Source organism: Aquarana catesbeiana, linkage group LG02, assembly GCF_042186555.1.
Source record: "Aquarana catesbeiana isolate 2022-GZ linkage group LG02, ASM4218655v1, whole genome shotgun sequence".
Taxonomy (NCBI): Eukaryota; Metazoa; Chordata; class Amphibia; order Anura; family Ranidae; genus Aquarana; species Aquarana catesbeiana.
Window position 1 is genome coordinate 163,522,902 of NC_133325.1, and position 22,487 is coordinate 163,545,388.

At 42.9% G+C, this 22,487-nt stretch overlaps 1 protein-coding gene across 1 annotated transcript in view; it reads right to left on the bottom strand.

Moving 5' to 3' along the window:
• Positions 1-3,050: 3,050 nt before the first annotated feature.
• Positions 3,051-22,487, bottom strand: part of EEF1AKMT3 (EEF1A lysine methyltransferase 3) — a 33,438-nt gene continuing 14,001 nt past the window's right edge. Inside the window, exon 3 of the mRNA XM_073613730.1 lies at positions 3,051-5,725. Coding sequence (XP_073469831.1) covers positions 5,343-5,725 — 383 coding nt within the window. The 3' untranslated portion in view covers positions 3,051-5,342. The remainder of the gene's footprint in view (positions 5,726-22,487) is intronic.

Below are 22,487 nucleotides of genomic sequence, written 5' to 3' on the forward strand. Positions count from 1 at the left end.
CCCATGTGCGTCTTAGAATAAGAAGAAGGTGCGTCTTAGAATAAGAAGAAGGTGAAGCCACTATCAATCTACATGTAATATCCCATCCCAATTGTATGTAGCTAGTTAGTGGGCATGGAGGGGGGGGGGGGCGGGGGCTGTCATTTACCACTGTGTGTACGCCCACATGTGTTACTCTGTCATAGGGGCTGCTCAGATGTGACAGGGAGGAAATTCTCAGCATAGAAAATCATTAAAAACTGAGCATGTGCAGAGTTGCCAACACTACTTTGCAAAATCTAAAAAAAAAAAAAAAAAGAAGCAGCCTTTGAAATACAGAGTCAAAATAAATAATATCAATAAATGGTTTTACATTGTCATTCAAACATACTATATATTTGAGATCAAATCTTTATTATTTTTAATATTTTTTGGCAATAACATGGTGTGGATGGATTTCTGCCAGTCAGAGGCTGTGTCACACCCCTCCAGCCTGTGTCTTAGAATATCCCGCCCCCATTGTGTTTAGCTGGTTAGTGAGTATGGAGGAGGAGGGAGTGGGTTATCATTTACCACTGTGTATATACCCAAATGTGTGACTCGATAGTCACATGAGCTGCTCAAATGTGATAGGGAGGAAATGCTCAGCATAGAAACTCACTGAAAACCGAGCATGTGTAGAGTTGCTACACCGCTCTGCGAAATCTTTAACTGAATTGGGGACATGAACAGAAGGGGGAGATAGAGAGCAGCAGGATCAACCAGGTTTTTTTGCAGAATACAGAAAACTAATCTCAAAGTGAGTGAGAATGAACATGTAATACACCATTAATTGATAGTTTTTTTTTATGATGTGGGTTTAGTCACACTAACAAAGGCACACTGCCATCTGCAGGGTGAAGACATTTTGTGAATAAAGATTCCAGCCTACTCAGGGTTACCATGTCAGGAATGGATTAATACACACTATTAAGAATACTATTGAAACAAGGCACTTGTTTGGGACTTTATATGAGGTAAACACCATTAAGGTCATATAACTCCATCCCTATCTAATGGAAAAAAAAAAGGAAGGGGGAAAAAACAATGGGAACGGGTGGGACTTTGTATGAAGCATGCAGTCTCAGGGACAACCAACTATAAATAGTACAATTGCTTTTATATATGAATACACACACACACACACACACACACACACGGGCCATAATCAATAAGATAAAATAAAGAAATGATAGGAGGTAATATAACCCCTGGATAGGATCTAAGATACACCTACGCATGTATAAAGTACATAGTCTCAGGGACAACCAACTATCAAGTAGTATAAATATAAATGTTTATTATTAGGACATCCTAGGACCATAATTGATAAGGTAAAAGCAATAATAAATAGTGGTAGCAAATATATCCCATGATTTCATCTATATACACATATATATTGATTATTTACATATTAAAACAGTATTTACAATGATGGGGATGACCTCCAGACTTCCTAGTCTGCCAGGTGTGATGGGGAAGAGACCCTGGTAATGGTGTCACAATCCCATACCACGCATTAGGTATAAAGTGTATAAAATTATAACATATAGATCCAGACAGGGCTTTAATTAGCTCATATGTAAATCCAGACACGGCTTCAATTAGCTCGCCGCGTTTCGTGGTTTGGTATTCCCACTCATCAGGAGCAAAGCACATGATAGTAATCTAGAACGAAATAGTTATCCAATAATTGACATATAACAGATAAAATGATATACATATTGGGATGGGACCAGTCCCATAGTAGTACTTACATTATCGGTGAGCCCCCACTATCCAGTGCTTTACCATGCCTCTTATACACAGCAGACCTGTCTGTAAGTACTACTATGGGACTGGTCCCATCCAACTATGTATATCATTTCATCTGTTATATGTCAATTATTGGATAACTATATACTTTGTTCTAGATTACTATCACGTGCTTTGCTCCTGATTCATCCTAGGCCAGAAAGTATGTTACTGGCGCAGAATCACCAGGTGAAAATGAAGAGGTCCCCCAGCTCCATAACTGAAGGTCCATACCTCCATACAGACCTGGGGCTTGAGTTTTAGTCTGCAGGAGCCTGTGCATTACACCTTTTTTACAAACAAAATTCTCAGCACTACCCTTCTCTGTAAGGAGTCAAAAGACCAAATGGTATAGATCAGGAGTTAATAAGGTGTACTGTCCATAAGAGAGTCCAGGAAATAAATGTCTGAAATTAACCTAAAGGGTTAGAACCCTGTAACTAACTCCAAGGGAGTTGCAAGACTGCTGTGATTCATGCAGGCTGGGAAACCCATGCTGCAAAACAAGAGGGAGAGGGGAGAGAAGCGCCAAGAAGGCTCTTGGTGTAGTACCATTTTAATAAGTAAAGAGTAAAAATATACACTCAAAGAGGTGCAGAGCAAGTGCAAGGCTCAAAACAGTAACGTCCTGCCCGCGCGGGGGGGGGGTGGGGGGGGGGGTGATAGGGGTCAGGGGGCCCTATATCAGTCCATGCCGCAGCGGTGGCACCAGAGAAGGTGGATGTCGGAGGACTCCAGGGAGCAAGCTGTCAAGAGCCTGGAGCTCGGTCTATCAACCAGGAGGAGACTAGCCAATCTGGGAACGTTTCGGAGGCAAGCCACCTCCTTCAGCCAGGATAGCCCCCCCCCCCCCAGGGCAGGACGTTACTGTTGTGAGCCTTACACTTGCTCTGCACCTCTGTGAGTGGCTAATGTTATATTTTTACTCTTCACTTATTAAAACGGTACTACACCAAGAGCTTGCTTGTCGCTTCTCTCCCCTCTACCTTTTTTACAAAAGCTTTCCAGCTGTAACCAGAGGGGAAATATTGAGCTACTCCAAAAAATAAAAATCTTCTTACTGTATCTTATGCAAATTAGCATTTTGCAGTATACAGAAAAGTAAGAGAATCTGGAAAGTATTTAAGATCATGAATTGGTACACTATAGAAACAATTTATTTAAACGTGCTGTACAGAAAGCTGTAAAATCATATGAAAATAATAGATTTTCCCACTTAGAAAGAGAACACATGCTGCTTACTATGATATTGTTATTTATTTTTTACTTGTTAAAAACATTACAGTATTCAAATGGACATAAAATCTCCAATTTATGTTCTTTAAAAACAGCAGTACATCTGAACATTATAAAACTCATTTGGAATTTTTGTAGGTAATAGAAAAAATATTCCTTAAAAAAATATTTTCTTTTAAAAATGGTATGTGCATTTTAATTAGATGTATTTCAGCATCCCAATCTCACATTTGAGTATAAATATTAAATAAGACTTCTGCGTATATGATCTGTTACTAGCAACTCTGACATCCAGGTGGAGGTATGGAAATTTGTAGGACTTACAGGAATGAATTATATCATGTGCTACAGTATGTTATGTTCCAGGTGAAGGTGTTGCAGGCCAAGTCTTCCACTAGTTATCAATATATCAAATGATAAGCCAAAATGTAGAGTAGAACCCCCTTGTTCTTTTACAAATGCGCAGATCTGGGACTTCAAGTGCAGAGATCTCCCCACTAAAGCCTCAGTAAGAACAAGACAATTTAGCACTACATTATTAACCAAAAACGCAGACATCCCAAGTCTCCCTTGAGCTGTGGGAGTCTCCCGCATTTGGCTGTGGGCTCCCGGACACCCGCAAGTGCAGGGCGATCTCCCGGCTGGGCCTGTCACTCAGCCACAGACAGACAGGAGCATCCCGAGCAGCCAAATGGAGTACGGCCGCTTTGTCTGTGGCTGAGAGACAGGCGGATGTAAGGTGCTGCGAAGTGTCACCTCCCTGAAACGAGTTTGAAACCTCCCTAAAATGAGTTTTTGCAGGTTGGCATGTCTGAAAAACGTAAATACTTGTTTTGGTGGATACCCTTTAAATCCACGGGTGATTTACGGTTTGGCATATCCTGAATGGGATAAAAGTGCCATTTGTAGCAACAGAAGGCTCTCCTGGTTTATGAACTCAGTCCAAAGTCAAATTGTATATGAGGTGACACAAGACTAAATATTCATCCCATAGGGATGATATAAACTGAGTCTGGTACCCACATTGGCAATGCTGTTACTGTGGGGTTTATTTACGAAAGCTGAAGAGTGCAGACAATTGCTAACTTCTGCATAGAAACCAATCAGCTTCCAGGTTTTATTATAAAAGCTTAATTGAACAAGCTGAGGTAAGAAGCTGACTGGTACCATACACAGTTGCACCAGATTCTGACTGCACCAGTTTTAGTAAATCTGTGTCTATTCAGTTCAATGGGTTCTCACCTTTGCTTTAAACTACCCCATAAAGCAACATAAAAACCCCCAACAAGTTTCTATCACCAGTGTCAGATCCATTATTGGTGCCATATATTGGCCTTTACCATTTAATGCCGACTGTAGTCCAGGGATCTCCCATGTGTCGTTTTTAAAATAGTGCAACTTTAATTCAAGACTAAAAAAAAAACTGTACAGACCTGCATTTCCCTCAGGTTCCTGTCATCTCATTGCCTGATAACTGCTTGACATAATGGCTTTTTTGAAACAGGTGGAACTAGTTCTCTCTTTACCTGCTGTACCAGAGGGGTGGGAATATTTAGTCTGACTCCTGGGATAAAAGAATATACACCTTTTCTGGAAGTGTGAACACCTCCTTTACTTGGATTAAATACTGCCCTTACATGCATATACATATCGATATCCTCTTGACCTGATATTTGTTTAAGGCTGCAAAATTTAGCAGTGGGTCAAGCTCTGTTTTTTTCAGTAAAGGTACAGGCAAATCCAGCATGTAGTAATGCAAAATCAGAAAACATCTACCACTTTACCCATGTGGCAGAATCCTATAAAGCAATGTGCACTAACTCCGGCCAATTAAAATTCAGCTTTCATTGTTCAGACAGTACTACCCCAAAAGGAAATCTGATTGGTTGCTACAGGTTTACTCATTATCACTCTTCTGTGAAATATCTTCTTGAACAGACCCATATACATTCATTTGGTATGAATTAATCGTTAAAACATGTTCTAAAACATCTGCCTTAAAAACATCTTCCTTTCCAAATACTGGAGAACCCTTCCTATGTGGAGAAAAGCATTAAAGGTGAACTCCAAGACAACAGTTTAATACACTGATGAAGGTACCTATAGTAGTTAAATGTATTCTACAATTAATGATTTTGAATGATTTTGTCAGTGACTACACAACTGTATTAAATGGTGTTTGTCTATATCTGCTTAGAGTTCAGCTTTAACGCTATGACTGGGTTTCACATTACTGGGCTTACTTTCATTTTCTGGAATGTAATATAAGGAATTGTATGTCCAAGAATGAGAGTTCAGTTTTGATACCGGGTCACAATGTAGATGTTGATGTTATCCTCAGCATTTCTCCAAACAAGTTCTACATTAAAATACTTGGGCAGAACATCCTGGAAGAAGTCCACAGTACCATGCTCGGCCCGCATTTTGGAAGAAAGAAATATGGTGGTGCTGGGACAACAGAGATACTGCAATGTTTGGAGAAGGTTGTCAAAGGTCTCCTTCAGATACACAATATCTGCCCCAATGATAAAGTCATAGTCCTGTGGAAATTTGGTCTGGTCCAGTCCCCAAGACAATGCACACACGTTAAGTGAACAGCCATTAGGAACATTGGCAGACACGTTTTTCTCAATCTGTGAAAGAGTATGTGGAAGGTCGGTCAGGGTCACATTACCACCTGCAAGAATAAGAAACAATTATTTCCAGTAATTATCTTTGAAATTTGTCATTCTACATTGTCCCCATTTTTAATACAATGTACATTTCTGGTTTAAAAAGTCAGCCTCACTGATGATTGATGTAGACTATAACCTGAGTGTCTGCCAGATGACAAACTCTCTGTGGTAGGAGTTGTCAAACTTCTTACACAAAGGACCAGTTTGTGATCCTTCTTATTTTCGGGGTGGTCTTTCAGACGGCGAGTGAAATAAAGAATAAGCTCTATTAAGGCCTTGCAGAATGTGAGGCTGCATACCCAGTTAGATAAAAATTTGGCTCACATACTGGGATCCACAAAGGTTGTACTGATGCATATGTGCAGGTTTACCTGTTTTGTATGTGATTAGCCCACATGAATGTCCACTGGTACCTGCCCTACACATACAGTCACTGAGGAAATGCAGACTTGGAGAACTTCCTGCAAAGAACTACACCTTATGGGAAGATCACGGGTAAAAAGCGATCTCTCCCCCACGTGGCCACTGAGGGATAGCAGCAGCAGCGGAGCCACATTGGAGGAGAGGCGGAAGCACAGAAACCAAGGCGGATGCTGGCAGAGCAGCAGGTCAGATTTAAGTGGGTGAGAACAACACAGTGAGACGATAGTGTAAAGCCTCGTACACACGATCGGATTTTCTGACAAGAATTGTGTGTTGACAGACTGTTGGCGAAAAATCCTACCGTTTGTACGCTCCATCGGACAATTGTCGGATTTTCCGCGGACAAATGTAGGATGGCAGGCTTTAAAATTTTCCACGGACAATGGTCTGTTGTCGGATTTTCCGATCGTGTGTACACAAATCCGTCAGACAAAAGTCCAAAAGACACATGCTCGGAATCAATGCTCACCAAACACAAAATTAGCAGAAGGTGCCCAAAGGGTGGTGTTAAAGAGCTGAAAGGCCACGTAGTACGTCACTAAGTTCATGTTTGTTGGCCGACAATTGTGTGCCGTTTGTATGCATGACAAGTTCCTGGCCAACGCCCTTCGGATAAAAGTCTGACGTTTTGTCTGCAGAAAATCTGATCGTGTGGACGTGGCTTTAGTCTCGATTGCTGACATACAACCATGGAAAACTAGTTGTGGATATACTTAAAAGGATAAGTACACCTTTGGGAACATGCAACATGTTCTCGGTGCTGCAGCTGCCACCTGTGGCATCAGTACGGGGATAAGTTCCCCCATACAAGCTGTCACTGTTTGAAAACAGCACAGCTCTGTCCACACGGCCTCGTAATTCATACACAGAGCTCTGTGTGTCTGAATGAACTACAACCCCCCGACATCCTTATCGGCTGTTGGCTTGTAGTTCTCAACGAGCTACCATGGCGCCGTGGAGCGCTGGGTAGTTCATTTAGTTTTCCTGTCAGTGAGTATCAGCTTACTTGTATGGGATATACGGGCAAGCAGATAACACTGACAGTGCGCAGGAGACCTGCATGGCATCAGTGAACTGCTGATCGCTGGTACAATACTTTCCAGGCTCCTTTATTTGCAAAAAAATGTGCAGTTATTTTTTTTCTTTAAAAGCGAACTTATAGTTTAATGCCTGGTGATGATAAAGCTGGAGGCTGTTGAATTTGGCTTAGCTGTGTCAGTTTCTGTTTGTATACATACTCACAGGTGGACTTTGCACCCTGGAGGTGCTGCACTTTCTACTGACTGCTCTCTGACCTACTGTATGGTCTCTATACTCAGCTTTAATCCACTGCTAACCTGCTGATGACTTCTTGCTTCATTTAAACTGCCGCAACTATATTACCTGCTAAAGGTGCATTATGAGCCTGTCTCTAGATCTAAAAGTCAAGCTAATGTGCACAAATAATTGATTAGCTGAGGACTTTCCACTCTATAGACACTGATATAACCTCTCTGTTTGCTGAATTCATATCTTCTGGTAGCCTATAGATGTATGACACACGTCAACATGATTAACAGAAGCATCTAGTTGGACTTGCTTGGGATGAGGGACACTGTGTAGACTTATGCAGTTATACATATGTGGTATTAACTCCATTTATAATATTGATTCTGAGTCATGTACGACTGCAGGGCATATTCACAGTGGCTCCTGATGTGGTCCAGACTGATGGATGTGTTGTAAGACAACACTGTCCTTTTAATTTCAATTGTATGGTGAAGGGTTTGACCACATTTTTAAGGGGTTGTTTTGTCCTATTTAAATGTGATAATATAGACATACAGTATTTTTGATTTGTTTGGATTAATGCCACTTGGGGAAAGACAGATCACTTTTTACATCCTATCTACCCATAGGTTGTAGTTCTGTGTATAAACTATATTTGATCATATCCCCCGCACCAACAATTTTGGTGAGTTGGCATCCATTTGTTTGGGAACTTGAATTCCCCTGTATTTTTAAATAGTTTGTTTTATTGGAGGAACGTCCTGGCCTACAGAAAACTTGTCATAGTTGAGTGACCTGTATACTTTATTGGTCTGCTGGCAGCACAGGCAGCACACAGGCCCCATATTTTACTGCAGGATAGAATGTCAGGTAGGGGGGGCACAGTTTGGCATCTTTCACTCTAAGCAGTGAATGACGTTGTTCCAGTACGGTGGGGACGCCGACCTGGGTCTTCACCCCGGGTTAAAGAATGTCGAGTTTTGCCACTGGCCACAGGCACTGAATGAATGTGTAGCAAAACACTGGTCGTGACAGAATTGGGTTGTGGCATAAGTCCATGGCATGCTTCTGAATGAATGGGTTGTGAAACAGCTGCAATAGAAATAAGCCTTACGGTCATCACTGCTGTCCCACTACTCATGCATCTACTGTTGCAGCTTTTCCAGACCCTGACTGCAAAAAACAAATAGTGGGACATCAGCGATGATAATTAGGCTTACTGTTACTGCAGCTGTCCTGAAATTCATTCATTGGAAGACCAGAAAAAGTGGATCATAGTTCAAGAAGTCTGCTCTATAGAGTTCTATGGTGTAAAAAAAAAAAAAAAAAGGGGTTCCACCCACAGCGGGCTGCTGGGTACCGCCAGAAGTTACCTGGTATTCCAAAAACACTGCCCCGGATCTGACACATACATACACAGTAAATCAATAGAAAATAAATATACTTGATCATGAAAACATATTTATTGACAAACATTAAACTATACTAAAAATATATAAACAATTACAAACAGACTAGCAAAACCAGAGTCAGGTTTCATAGGACACCACAGCACCAGTGCCAGGACTCAGAGAAGTAAAATCTGCCTTTATAATCTCTGGCTTTGTTTATATTGAGGAAAATGCAATCCAATTATAGCTTATTGAATGCTGTGACCCATTTATTATGAGTCATTTATCAAAACTGGAGTAGACAGAATCTAAAACCACTGTGTGTGGCAACTAGGGCTGAAACAATTAATCAACATAATCACTTATAAAAGATAGTTGTCAATTCTTTTCATTATCGATTAGTTGGCTGCATACAGAATGCATTATTTGTTTACATATCAGAAAATACAATGCAGCACACATACAACTCAGTACACTGTCCATACATGTCAGTATACACCGTGCAGCACGCATACAGCTCAGTACACCCATCCATACAGGTCAATACACCCATCCATACAGGTCAATAAGCGCCTAATAACTTGGGAATGTATATATGTGAGGAGCAATGCTTCATGTCCAGGACATGTAGTCCTGGACAGAAGGAAGTGGTTCCGGTATCCTGACTGGACGTTATATGGCGTCTTTCAGGATAACAGCCAGCTCGCGCCCAGCTCGGCAATCGGTGGTGCGGCATGTCAGTCTGACACACCACAACACCGATCTCAGTAAAGAGTCTCTGACGGAGACACTTTACCACGTGATCAGCCGTGTCCAATCACAGCTGATCATGATGTACACAGGAAGAGATGTTTATCGGCTTTTCCTCACTCGTGTATGACAGACGCCTTCCAGTGCTGCACATTAGTGCCACCTCAACGGTGCCCATCAGTGCCGCCTTAACAATGCCCGTCAGTGCAGCCTTATCAGTGCCCATCAGTGAAGGAGAAAACTTACTTATTTACAAAATTTTATAACAGAAACAAAGAAAAACTAATTTTTTTCAAAATTTTTGGTCTTTTTTTATTTGTGTAGCAAAAAAAAAAACCCCAGAGGTGATCAAATACCACTAAAAGAAAGCTCTATTTGTGGGAACAAAATTATAAAAATTTAGTTTGGTTACAGTGTAGCATGACCGCGCAATTGTCATTTAAAAGCAAGAGCACTGAAAGCTGAAAATTGGAAAGTGCCTGGTATTGAAGTGGTTAAAGTGATTTTAGAACAGAAGTTTTTTACCCTGCTATAGGAACACTCTACTATACTTTGTGGCTTGCTATAGGGGCACTCTGAAGGCAGGGAGGAGCCAGAAGTGTTGCCGGGGGTCCCCAGAAAACGAGGGCCAGGGCTGCTCTGTGCAAAACCATTGCACAGAGCAGGTAAGTATAACATGTTTGTTATTAAAAAAAAATAAAAATTAAAAAAATGCAACATTTACAATCATTTTAAGGTGGTAGTACAGGCTTTTTTTTTATTTATACCTACAGGTAAACCTAAAATAAGGCTTATCCGTAGGTACAGTGAATATCTCCTAAACTTGCACAGTTTAGGGGATATTTACTTTAGCAGTGCCCCACACTGCGCTCTCAATGGACGGCCGTGACATCATCGTGCCAAATGACGGCTGCCCGCACACCCAGAAGGAGGACCGGGTGAAGATGGAAGCCCTGTCATCAGTGAAAGCGTGCCGCCAGAGGACTTCATAATGTGAAAACTAGCACATTATGAAATTAATTTGCAGGGAGGAAGATTTTTTCTTTTTTGGTTTTCTACTGCTTTAAGCGCATGGTAGATCAGCTTCTGAACCCAGAGAAGCTGGAGGCTAATTGACTGGAGTCTAATATATGGCATTACAATTACATTTCAAGTAATTGCAATTGAATTAGTACTTTTATACAAAATTTTTATATCCCCCTCCACCCTTCATATAGCTTCACGTCTAATAACTTGTATCCTACCTGAGGGTATATATATATATATATATATATAAAAGGAGACTGTGAGCCAGGCATCCACATCAGTGCCTGACCTCACAAATGCGCTTCTGGAAGAATGGTCAAAAATTTGCTGTCCCGTAAAAATAACTCAACACACAGTCATTAATGTCTAAACCGTTGGCAACAAAAGTGAGTACAACCCTAAGTGAAAATGTCCAAATTGGGCCCAATTAGCTATTTTCCATTTCCGGTGTCATGTGACTCATTAGTTTTACAAGGTCTCAGGTGTGAATGGGGAGCAGATGTGATACATTTGGCGTTATCGCTCTCACTCTCTCATGCTGGTTACTGGAAGTTCAACATGGCACCTCATGGCAAAGAACTCTGAGGATCTGAAAAAAAAGAATTGTTGCTCTACATAAAGATGCCCTAGGTTATAAAGAAGATTGCCAAGACCCTGAAATTGAGCTGCAGCACAGTGGTCAAGACCATACAGCGGTTTAACAGGACAGGTTACACTCAGAACAGGACTCACCATGGTTGACCAAAGTAGTTGAGTGCACGAGCTCAGCGTCATATCCAGAGGTTGTCTTTGGGAAACAGCCGTATGAGTGCTGCCAGCATTTCTGCAGAGGTTGATAGGGGGGGGAGGGGTCAGCCTGTCAGTCCTCAGACCATACACCACGCACTGCATCAAATTGGTCTGCATGGCTGTCATCCCAGAAGGAAGCCTCTTCTAAAGATAATGCACAAGAAAGCCTGCAAACAGTTTGCTGAAGACAAGCAGACTAAGGACTTGGATTACTGGAACCATGTCCTGTGGTCTGATGAGACCAAGATAAACTTATTTGGTTCAGATGGTGTCAAGCGTGTGTGGCAACAATCAGGTGAGGAGTACAAAGACAAGTGTGTCTTGCCTACAGTCAAGCATGGTGGTGGGAGTGTCATGGTCTGGGGCTGCATAAGTGCTGCCAGCACTGGGGAGCTACAGTTCATTGAGGGAACCATGAATGCCAACATGTACTGTGACATACTGAAGCAGAGCATGATCCCCTTCCTTTGGGTACTGGGCCACAAGGCAGTATTCCAACATGATAAACAAACACAAACACACCTCCAAGATGAACATTGACTTGCTAAAGAAGCTGAGGGTAAAGGTGATGGACTGGCCAAGCATGTCTCCAGATCTAAACCCTATTAAGCATCTGTGGGGCATCCTCAAACGGAAAGTAGAGGAGCGCAAGGTCCCTAACATCCACCAGCTCCGTGATGTCGTCATGGAGGAGTGGAAGAGGACTCCAGTGGCAACCTGTGAAGCTCTGGTGAACACCATGCCCAAGAGGGTTAAGGCAGTGCTGGAAATTAATGGTGGCCACACAAAATATTGACATTTTGTGCCCAATTTGGAAATTTTCACTTAGGCTGCATTCACACGTGAAAGTTTTCAGCTCATAAAACGCTTGTAAAACACACGAAAAAAAAGCCTGAAAAATAGCCAACAAGCAAAATCCCATTCATTTTAATGACACCTGTTCACATCTGAGCGTTTTGTCACCTGAAGCAAAATGCCTAAAATGCCCTAAGCTCAAAAAAGAACATCAGCTTCTTTGGGGCAAATTACAGGCATTTTTCTACCTCTTACATTGGTGACCTGAACAAAATCGCGGCAAAAACACGCGACTTTGAAACGCTCAGGTGTGAATGCAGATTTAGGGGTGTACGCTGTATGTTGAGTTATTTTAAGGGGACAAATTTACACTGGTATACAAGCTGTACATTCACTACTTTACATTGTAGCAAAGTGTCATTTCTTCAGTGTTGTCACATAAAAAGATATAATAAAAAATATTCACAAAAATGTGAGGGGTGTACTCACTTTTGTGAGAATATATAATATATATATATATATATATATATATATATATATATATATATAAAAAATACTTTATGCTTGAACCCCTTATAATAGTGATTATCTGCTGTTTTGTACTGTAAAGAGCTAATTGTTGTTGTTTTTTAACCCCATCAAGTGATACAAAAAGCATGCTCTTGCTACTAAATGTCTTAGTGACAGCAGACTCAGGTAGCTTGGATCATGATACCTGTGTACTGTGTATGACAGGGGAGTCATACACAGAATATAATAGTACAGTCCTATCTGAAAATCTGCACATCAGTGCTTTAGGTCATTTTAAATTATTTTTTTCCTTTAAATAAAACTTTTGATCTCTGAGTCTGAAGATATGTACCAGATTCATCCTCTATTGGTATATGTGTCTCTTCTGTCTGTTGTTCTCAGAGTGGATTAGATACTTTGTTTCCTAACCATATAGCTCAGTTAGGCTCGGTTCACACATGGGCGGCACGACTTGCAGGTCGCCTCAGCGAGGCGACCTGCAAACGACTGCCGGGGCGACTTGCGAGACGACTTCTGCATAGAAGTCTATGCAAGTCGCCCCAAGTCGCCCCCAAAGTAATACAGGAACCTTTTTCTAAGTCGGAGCGCCTTGCGTCGCTCCGATTAGAACGGTTCCATAGCACAGAACGGGAGGCGACTTGTCAGGCGACTAGGTCGCCTGACAAGTCGCCCCCGTGTGAACCGAGCCTAAGGCTCGGTTCACACGGGGGCGACTTGTCAGGCGACCTAGCCGCCTGACAAGTCACCTCCCGTTCTGTACAATGGAACCGTTCTAATCGGAGCGACGCAAGTCGCTCCGACTTAGAAGAAAGGTTCCTGTACTACTTTGGGGGCAACTTGCATAGACTTCTTTACAGAAGTCGTCTTGCAAGTCGCCCCGGCAGTCGTGTGCAGGTCGCCTCGGTGAGGCGACCTGCAAGACGTGCCGCCTCTGGTGTGAACCGAGGCTAATGGTGAACCTTGGCACCCCAGATGTTTTGGAATTACATTTCCCATGGTGTTCATGCACTCTGCAGTGTAGTCGGTTATTTATATTTACCATTGCATATAGAAATTCAAGCATAACAATTAAACAAGACATTAAATTGTCTTGTTTTAAACTTTAGGCCCCTTTCACACTGGGGCGGTTTGCAGGCGTTATTGCGCTAAAAATAGTGCCTGCAAACCAACCTAAAACTGCAGCTGCTGTTTCTCCAGTGTGAAAGCCCGAGGGCTTTCACACTGAAGCGGTGCGCTGGCAGGATAGAAAAAAAAACCTCCTGCAAACAGCATCTTTGGAGCAGTGAAGGAGCGGTGTTTTCACCGCTCCTGCCCATTGAAATCAATGGGGCAGCGCGGCTATACCGCCGCTGTAGTGGCACTATGCGAGCGGTTTTAACCCTTTTTCGGCCGCCAGCGGGGGTTAAAACCGCACCGCTAGCGGCCGAATACCGCCGCTAAAACAACGGTAACATTTTTAGCACCGTTTAACCGCCGACGCCCCCACCGCCCCAGTGTGAAAGGGGCCTAACATATCAACTAAATTATGCAAACTTTTTTCGAGGTTTCCAGCTGATTGATTGAAACAATATTCGGCCAACTGATCGATTATGAAAAGAATCGTTAGTTGCAACCCTGAAAATCAATCAACTTCTATCTTCAATTTGGCCAATTAAAGCAGAACCCCCCTCTCCCTTCACATTTGGGACAAAATAATTTTTTGAGGGGGAGCTGCGGTGATCTGAGCCAAAGATTGCCAAGCCCCTTCCCCTGCAGCCTTTTGGGACATGTCACAGGTTCCAGAAAGCTGCAGGACCAATCAGATAGCGCAGCGCGGCTCCCGCATGCGCAGTTCTTTTAAAGTCATCAGCTACAGTTTTTGAACCTGCTAACTTTTTTTTCAACAGGAGAATGAAATGCCTCTTTAATCAACTTCAATAGTGGGCACTTTCACCCCCTTCCTGCCCAGGCTAGTTTTCAGCTTTCAGCGCTGTCACACTTTGAATGACAATTGCGTGGAAATGCAGCACAAATTAAATGTTTATAATTTTTTTGAGACAGATGGAACTTTGGCGGTAATTAATCAGCACTGGGTTTTTTTTTTTTTTTGCTAAAAGAAACGAAAAAAAGACCAAACATTTTGAAAAAAAAAAACTTCTTTGTTTCTGTTGTAAAATTTTGCAAAAGAGTAATTTTTCTTCTTTACTGATGTGCACTGATGAGGCTGCACTAATAGGCACTGATGAGGCTGCACCGATAGGCTGCATTAATGGGCACTGATGAGGCTGCACTGATGAGGTGGCACTTTTGGGCACTAATATGCAACATTGATGGGGCTGCACTGATAATTAGGACAGTGATGATCACTGCCCCGATTATCAGTGTAAATACCCTGTCACCACAGGAAAGCTGATTATCGGCTTTCCTTTCCTCAGACACTATGGGTGATATTTACGAAAGGCAAATCCACTTTGCACTACAAATGCAAACTACAAGTGCAAAGTGCACTTGAAATTGCACTGAAAGTGCACTTGGGAGTGCAGTCACTGTAGATCCGAGGGGGACATGCAAGAAGAATAAAAAAAACAGCATTTTAGCTTGCACACGATTGGATAATAAAATCAGCAGAGCTTCCCCTCATTTCAGATCTACCCCTCATATTTACAGCGACTGCACTTCCAAGTGCAATTTCAAGTGCACTATGCACTTGTAGTTTGCACTTGTAGTGCAAAGTGGATTTGCCTTTTGTAAATAACCCCCTAAGGCTCCATGCACACTGGGCCTCAAAAAAAAAAAAAAAAAATTCCCTTGGCAGGAAAAAACGCTTATATAGAAAGTTTTTTTGTACAAAGTTTAGACGAGTTTAGGAGTTTTTTTTTCTGCCAGTGAGCTCCAATCAGAAATGCAAACCAGAAGGGTTTTTTTTCTGCCTCTAAACGTTGAGTGTAAAATATGCCCGTAATCGTTCTAATGTGCATGTACACATAGGATAACATTGAGCTACTTTTACAGGCATAAAACTCCTGTAGAAGCAGCATTTTTTAAGCCAGTGTACATGGAGCCTTACAGCGCTGAGGAAAGGAGGAGATGCCGATAACTGGCATTTGTTTACATGTGATCAACTGTGATGGACCTAGCTGATCACATTGTAAGGCACCTATGTTATCGGCTCTTTGTTGCGCTCAGTAATGCGCTGTGTCTGAAGGACACAGCACACCATCAAATCGCCACGCAGCAAGAATGGGAGGACGTCCTATGCCTTGCACCCGCATATTGGCTTCTGCTGTGAATTATCACAGCAGAAGCGCGATACGCCCCCTGCAGGCGGAAGTGCAGGATCACATATATATACGTGATCCTGCGCAGAGCTGCTGCCCTATAGCAGTAAAAGTGCTATGGGGCGGTCAGCAAGCGGTTAAATTTATTCTGGGTATTTGTGTACCAATGGAGAGAGTGATTAGGTAGAATTTTAACCTGTCTGCATTTAGTGATAAAGATACGAAGATCACATCAACAACTTGTTTACTTTCATACAGTAACTTTAAATCAATTAACACAGACAGGCCTGCTAAAAGCTTCAGTATTGTCTGCCAGATGTCTGACCTGACACAACCTCTCCATTTAGAAAATCATTGCTGATTGAAAACACAACAGCTCTACCCAACAGCCTTTTGGAGGCAGCAAACAGCTCTTGATATCAGACCCCAGTCATTAAAAAGGAATGAATCCACAATATCTCATGTTTCTACCACCAAAGAACTCACAAGAAACATTTTCTAATTCAAAGTAACCATACGTGGGTGTAATATGTATATACGGTGCTCTAAAAAACTGAACTTCACTACTTCTCTGTTCATGCGAGGAGCCACACAACACTTAGAAGAACATTCCCTGCACCAGATGCAAAATGGTAATGGGCCCCATTACTTTCACCAAACAAGAAGAGGTCTGTTTAAGCTTTTAAAGACTGCGACAAAGGAAACAAAAACTGAAAAGACAAATGTACCTTTAGCTAAGTGCCTCTTAAATTTCTTATCCGCCCACCAGTAGGATCTAGAGAAAAAAACACTATAGCACTTAGACTTATGTCTGAACTTGTTGTACTATGCTTGTGCAGTTATGCTGCAGAAAGACATTGGGAACTTTTTCTTATTGCATGGAGATGCAACCTTTAAATTTTGTTTTTAAAAATAAACCGGTTATATTTACCTTCTCTGTGCAATGGTTTTGCACAGAGAAGTCCTGATCCTCATTTCCTGGGGTCCTCTGCCAGCGCTTCTGGCTACTCATGCCTTCTGAGTAACCCCCTAGCAAGCTCCTTGCTGGGGAAGTACTTGTATGGGCTCACTCCCGAGCACTGCTGCCTGCATTCATAGACAACGCCCCGTCCTCTGCGCCCTTATCAACGGATTTGATTGACAGCAGCAGGAGCCAATAAGCCCCGCTTCTATCAATCTGCCCTGTGAGGAGAGAGAGAGAGAGAGACGCTGCTCTCCTGCACAGAGCTGGAATAGGATTGAGCTCAAGTAAGTATGGGGGGGGGGGGGGATCCTGGCCACTGAAGGCTTTCTACTAAATTTAATATATGTAATAATACTAGATATAACTAATAGCAGAAAACCTTGTTTTATCCAAGGAATGGCAGGGAACAAAACAAAAAATATAAATAATTTCTAATCAGGCACAAAACAAAACAAAAAAAAAAAAAAGAAGGACAGGAGGAGAACTGGTTTGCACAAAACATGTTTTAAAGTGGAGCTGTTGATTCTGATGGAATAACTAAATACATTAAAGTGTATCTCTGTACAATTTAAAAACAAAAAATATGTAAAAGGCACAATGTATTATTTAAGTTTGTTTAGGGTAGGGAATGTATAGACTTTTGTCAAGATTTTATTGCTTGCTGTGTCCCTGATGGGAAAATTCACCCTTCTACTTGTTCTGATGACCATTTTCATTAAGACAGAAAGGGAAGGAAAATCCAAAAGGTGGGAACCATCACGAAGCAAGAGGTGAAGGAAAATCCTCTAATAGAAACACCATTTACTATCCCTTTGATTAAAAAAATTGGATTTTTATAACAGCTTACCTGTAAAATCTTTTTCTTGGAGTACATCACGGGACACAGAGCCATAGTTATTAACTATATGGGTATTATAGGCACCTTCAGGTGATGGACACTGGTATACCCAATACAGGAAGTTCACTCCCTATATAACCCCTCCTCCTACCAGGAGTACCTCAGTTTTTGTAGCAAAGCAATATACCTAAACCCCAGAAAGAGGGGAGGGACCTCTGTGTCCCGTGATGTACTCCAAGAAAAGGATTTTACAGGTAAGCTGTTATAAAAATCCTATTTTCTTTATCGTACATCACGGGACACAGAGCCATAGTTATTAACTATATGGGACATCCCATAGCAGTGCTATTTGAGGGGAGGGAGACACAACCCGTAGGGGTCCCCCAGACTCGAGGACCTACGCCCAAAGGCGATATCCTCATGCCTTTTTACATCCACCTGATAAAATTTGGTGAATGTATGTACTGAAGACCAATTTGCAGCCTTGCAGATCTGAGCCATGGAGGCACACTGCCCAAGAAGCACTAACCGCTCTGGTCGAGTGCGCTGTGACTTGAAAAGGTAGAATCTTACCCCTTAAATCATAAGCCTGAATTATAACATGCCAAATCCACTTAGCGACAGTGGATTTCGAGGCTGCCTGTCCTTTCTTAGGACCTTCTGGCAGTACAAATAAGACGTCTTTAAATAGACTTTGACTGCTCTAACCACATCAAGACAATGAAGTGACTTCTCTTCCCTGGAACATGGTTTTGGAAAAACCGATGGCAGGACAATATCTTGGTTCAAGTGAAAACCTGAGACCACTTTAGGCAGAAAACTTGGACGAGGACGCACCACCACCCTGTCCTCGTGAATAATCAAGAAAGAGCAGGCAATTCCGAAACCCTCCTTGCTGAGTATATAGCAACCAAAAACACTAACTTCCTTGTCAGAAGAACTAAGGGAGTATGCTGTATTGGTTCAAATGGCTGTTTCAAGTTCAAGTCCCAAGGGTTCAAAGGAGGTCTGACTGGCGGATTAAGCCGCATCACCCCTTGCATAAAAACCCGGACCAAAGAATCAAGCGGTCTTTGAAATAAGACCGATAAAGCTGAGACTTGGCCCTTGATAGTACTCAAGGCTAGCTTCATCTCTAACCCTATTTGTAAAAAGGCAAGAATTCTGCCTATGTTGTACTTCCGAGGATGCCAACCCTTGGACTCACACCAGGAAACATAAACCCTCCAGACTCTATAATATATAGTTCTGGAAGCTGGCTTCCTTGCATTAATCAAGGTAGAGATAACTGACCCGGAAAGCCCACGTTTATTTAGAATGTGGGTTTCAATAGCCAAGCCGTTAAATTTATAGTTCGTAAGGTAAGATGGAATATCGACCCATGTGAGAGTAGGTCTGGCCATAGTAGAAGGGACCATGGATCCTCCACCGCCATCTTTACGATTTCCGCATACCAGGACCTTCTGGGCCATGCTGGGGCTACCAGAATTACCGGCTTTCTTTCCAGCTTGATCCTGCAAAGAAGCCGTGGCAGCAACTGAATAGGGGGGAATGCATAAATCAGTGAGAACTGATCCCATGGGGTCACCAACGCATCTGTTCCGCATGCGAGTGGATTCCTTGTCCTGGACACAAAGTTGACCAACTTCATGTTGAATCTGGACGCCAGAAGAACCCCATCTTTGGCAAACAGCCTGAAAAATGTCGGGGTGAAGGGACCATTCCCCCGGGAGCAACTGCTGGCGGCTCAAGAAGTCTGCCTGCCAATTTTCTACTCCCGGAATGAAAACTGCCAATAGGCACAGAATATTCCTTTCTGCCCAAGTTAGGATATGGTTCACCTCCCTCTGTGCTGCGAGACTCTTGGTGCCCCCTTGATGACTGATGTAAGCCACAGCTGTGGCATTGTCGGATTGGATCCTGACAGGACAACCCTGTAACCAGAGCCAGACCCGTTGCCCGAATCTCTAGGATGTTGATGGCCAAGGACTTTTCGGTTTTTGACCACTGTCCCTGGACAGTTGTCTTTTCTAGCACTGTTCCCCAACCTGAAAGGCTGGCATCTGTTGTTACCACCTTCCAGATAACTGGTCTGAAGGATTTTCCCTTCAGAAATTTGGGTTACCAACCACCAACTGAGGCTTTGGGACACCCTTGGGGACAGTCGCATTGGCAAGTCTAAAGCTTGAACCATTTTGTTCCAAGCAGACAGGATACTGTTTTGCAACAGTCTCAAATGGAACTGGGCATAGGGAATCGCTTTGAATGAAGCCACCATCTTTCCTAACAACCTCATGCAAAGGCGAATGGAGGGATCTCTTTTTGACCTAACCATCTGCACCAGCTCTCTAGCATTGATCTTAGCCTGAGGCAAGAACACCTTTTTCTGGGCTGTGTCTATGATCAGACCCAAGCACTCCAGCCTTTTTAGCGGTTTTAAGGAAGACTTCTATAGGTTGAGAATCCAACCTAGACTTTCCAGGTAACTGGTTGTAATGTGCACGCTTTGCTCCAAATGAGTCACTGACTGGTCTATTAGCAATAGATCGTCTAGGTACGCCAAGACTGTTATGCCCTGTGCCCTTAACCTGGCTAGAGGTGAGGCCAGAACTTTTGTAAACACCCAGGGCGCTGTAGCTAGCCTGAAGGGCAAGGCTACAAACTGAAAATGATGCTGTTCTACCTCGAACCGCAGAAACCTTTGGTGAGCGGGAAATATAGGAACATGCAGATATGCATCCCTGATGTCGATAGTTGCCAGAAGTGCTCCACCTTGTAGTATAGAAACCACCGACCTGATCGGCTCCATACAAAAAGAGCGGATCTTCAGGAACTGATTTAGATTCTTAGATCTAGAATGGGTCTGATAGCTCCATTCGGTTTTGGTACCGTAAAGAGGTTTGAATAAAACCCCAAACCTTGCTTTTCAGTGAGGATTTGTATGATCACACCCTGAGCCATTAATCGGTCTAGTGCCCAAAACAGAGATGGCCTTTTCCCTGGATCTTTGGGAACGTTTGACCTCAGAAAATGAGACGGTGGAAATTCCAGTTTGTACTCTAGAGATACCATGGGGATGACCCATCTGTCCTGAATTTCCTTTTGCCAGACTTCTGAGAACTGCAGAAGTCTTCCCCCCACCCTGGCGAGCAGGGGTGCCACTTTATAATGAGGCTTTAGAATTCTGTTTTGCAGGTTTCCGGCCCCAGGAATTCTTTTGCGCCTGGGCCTGACCCTGAGGCTTTCCTCTAGACTCTGACGGCGGAGGCCGTCATCACAGCTAGAGGCGGATGCCCCTGGCACAGGAGTAAGAGTCCGCTTGAATGAAGGGCGTTTATGCCTTCTCTTAACTGGCAAAAGAGTACTTTTCCCACTTGAAATTGTTTGGATGCATTTGTCCAAATTATCTCCAAATAGCCAATTCCTATGAAAGGGAAAACCAGTCAGGAGCTTTTTGCATGGTGCTTCGGCTGACCAATTTTTTAACCACAGGATTCCACACATGTGTACTAACACAAGCGCAAGGTGGGACGCCTGGTGAAAAGAATCTTTAATGTCATCTATGGCAAAACATAATGCTTTTGGTAGTTCGGCCAAATTCCAGGCTTGCTGTACAGGAACCTCTTTAAGGGCCTGTCTAAACTGGTCCTTTAGGGATTGACAGATGCCTATTGCAGCAACTGCAGGCTGAGTAACTGCACCTGCTAAAAGAAAAAGAGGATTTTAAACAGGAATTCCAACATTTTATCTGTTGGATCCTTAAGCATTTGTGCATTGTCTACTGGACAAGTTAGACTTTTTTTCACACTGGAAATCGCAACGTTAACTGCTGGTACATTCCATTTTTTGGTGAATTTTTCCTCCATGGGATAGAGAACTGAGAATCTCTTTGGAGGGAGAAAATGCATATCCGGGTGATCCCATTCAGCATAAATAAGCTGCTCTAGTAATGCATGGAGGGGGAAACGCATGCAAAGGCTGTGAAGGCTTTAAGGAACCCAAAGAAGAAACCGAACTTTCAGCTGACTCCGTTAGGGGTAGCTTGAAAGTGGAACGAACCATTTCCGTAAGGGACTGTACCAGCAATTTCTCAGATTGCGAGGCTGAAAAGGGTTCATCCACTGTTGTTTCCTCCGCAGAGGAGTAATCAGTTTGTCTTTCCTCCTGATCTCCTGAGGGTAACACCTCATCCTCTACCCACTGTTCCCTTGGTAAAGGGTCTAAGGTGGGGGAGGGGGATCTAACACGCTTCCTATCCTTTTGGATGGAGGATGCGATTAAAGCCGCTAATCTTCCCTCTATTCCCAACAGGGCGGAGGAAAAGGCATCTTCAGTCACGTATACAGGGGCTGAGATGTAAGAAGCTGCACCACCAATTGGTTCCAATGACTCAATGGCTTGCCACATCTGGTATTTCAGGAGAAGATGACAGCGTGGAGGCACGACTGGAGTTCCCAGCACCTGGGGGTGAATTTTTTGGTACCTTTTTTGAGGTCTTTGTGGTGTCTTTTTTGGCAGGCATAGTCCTAAGCACAAAAATCAGAGGCACTATTTAAATGCACTAATTGCTGAACAATAGTCTGATAGTAAAATGCCGCTAATAAAAGTTCAGCCTAGTGCTGGGAAAAATGTCCTTTCCATATTAGGAATGCCCATTTGCAGCCCTTACGTGCCCCACCGATCCTGTGTCCTGAGTGCACCAAGCTTGCTTCTCCTCGCTAAACAGCCGAG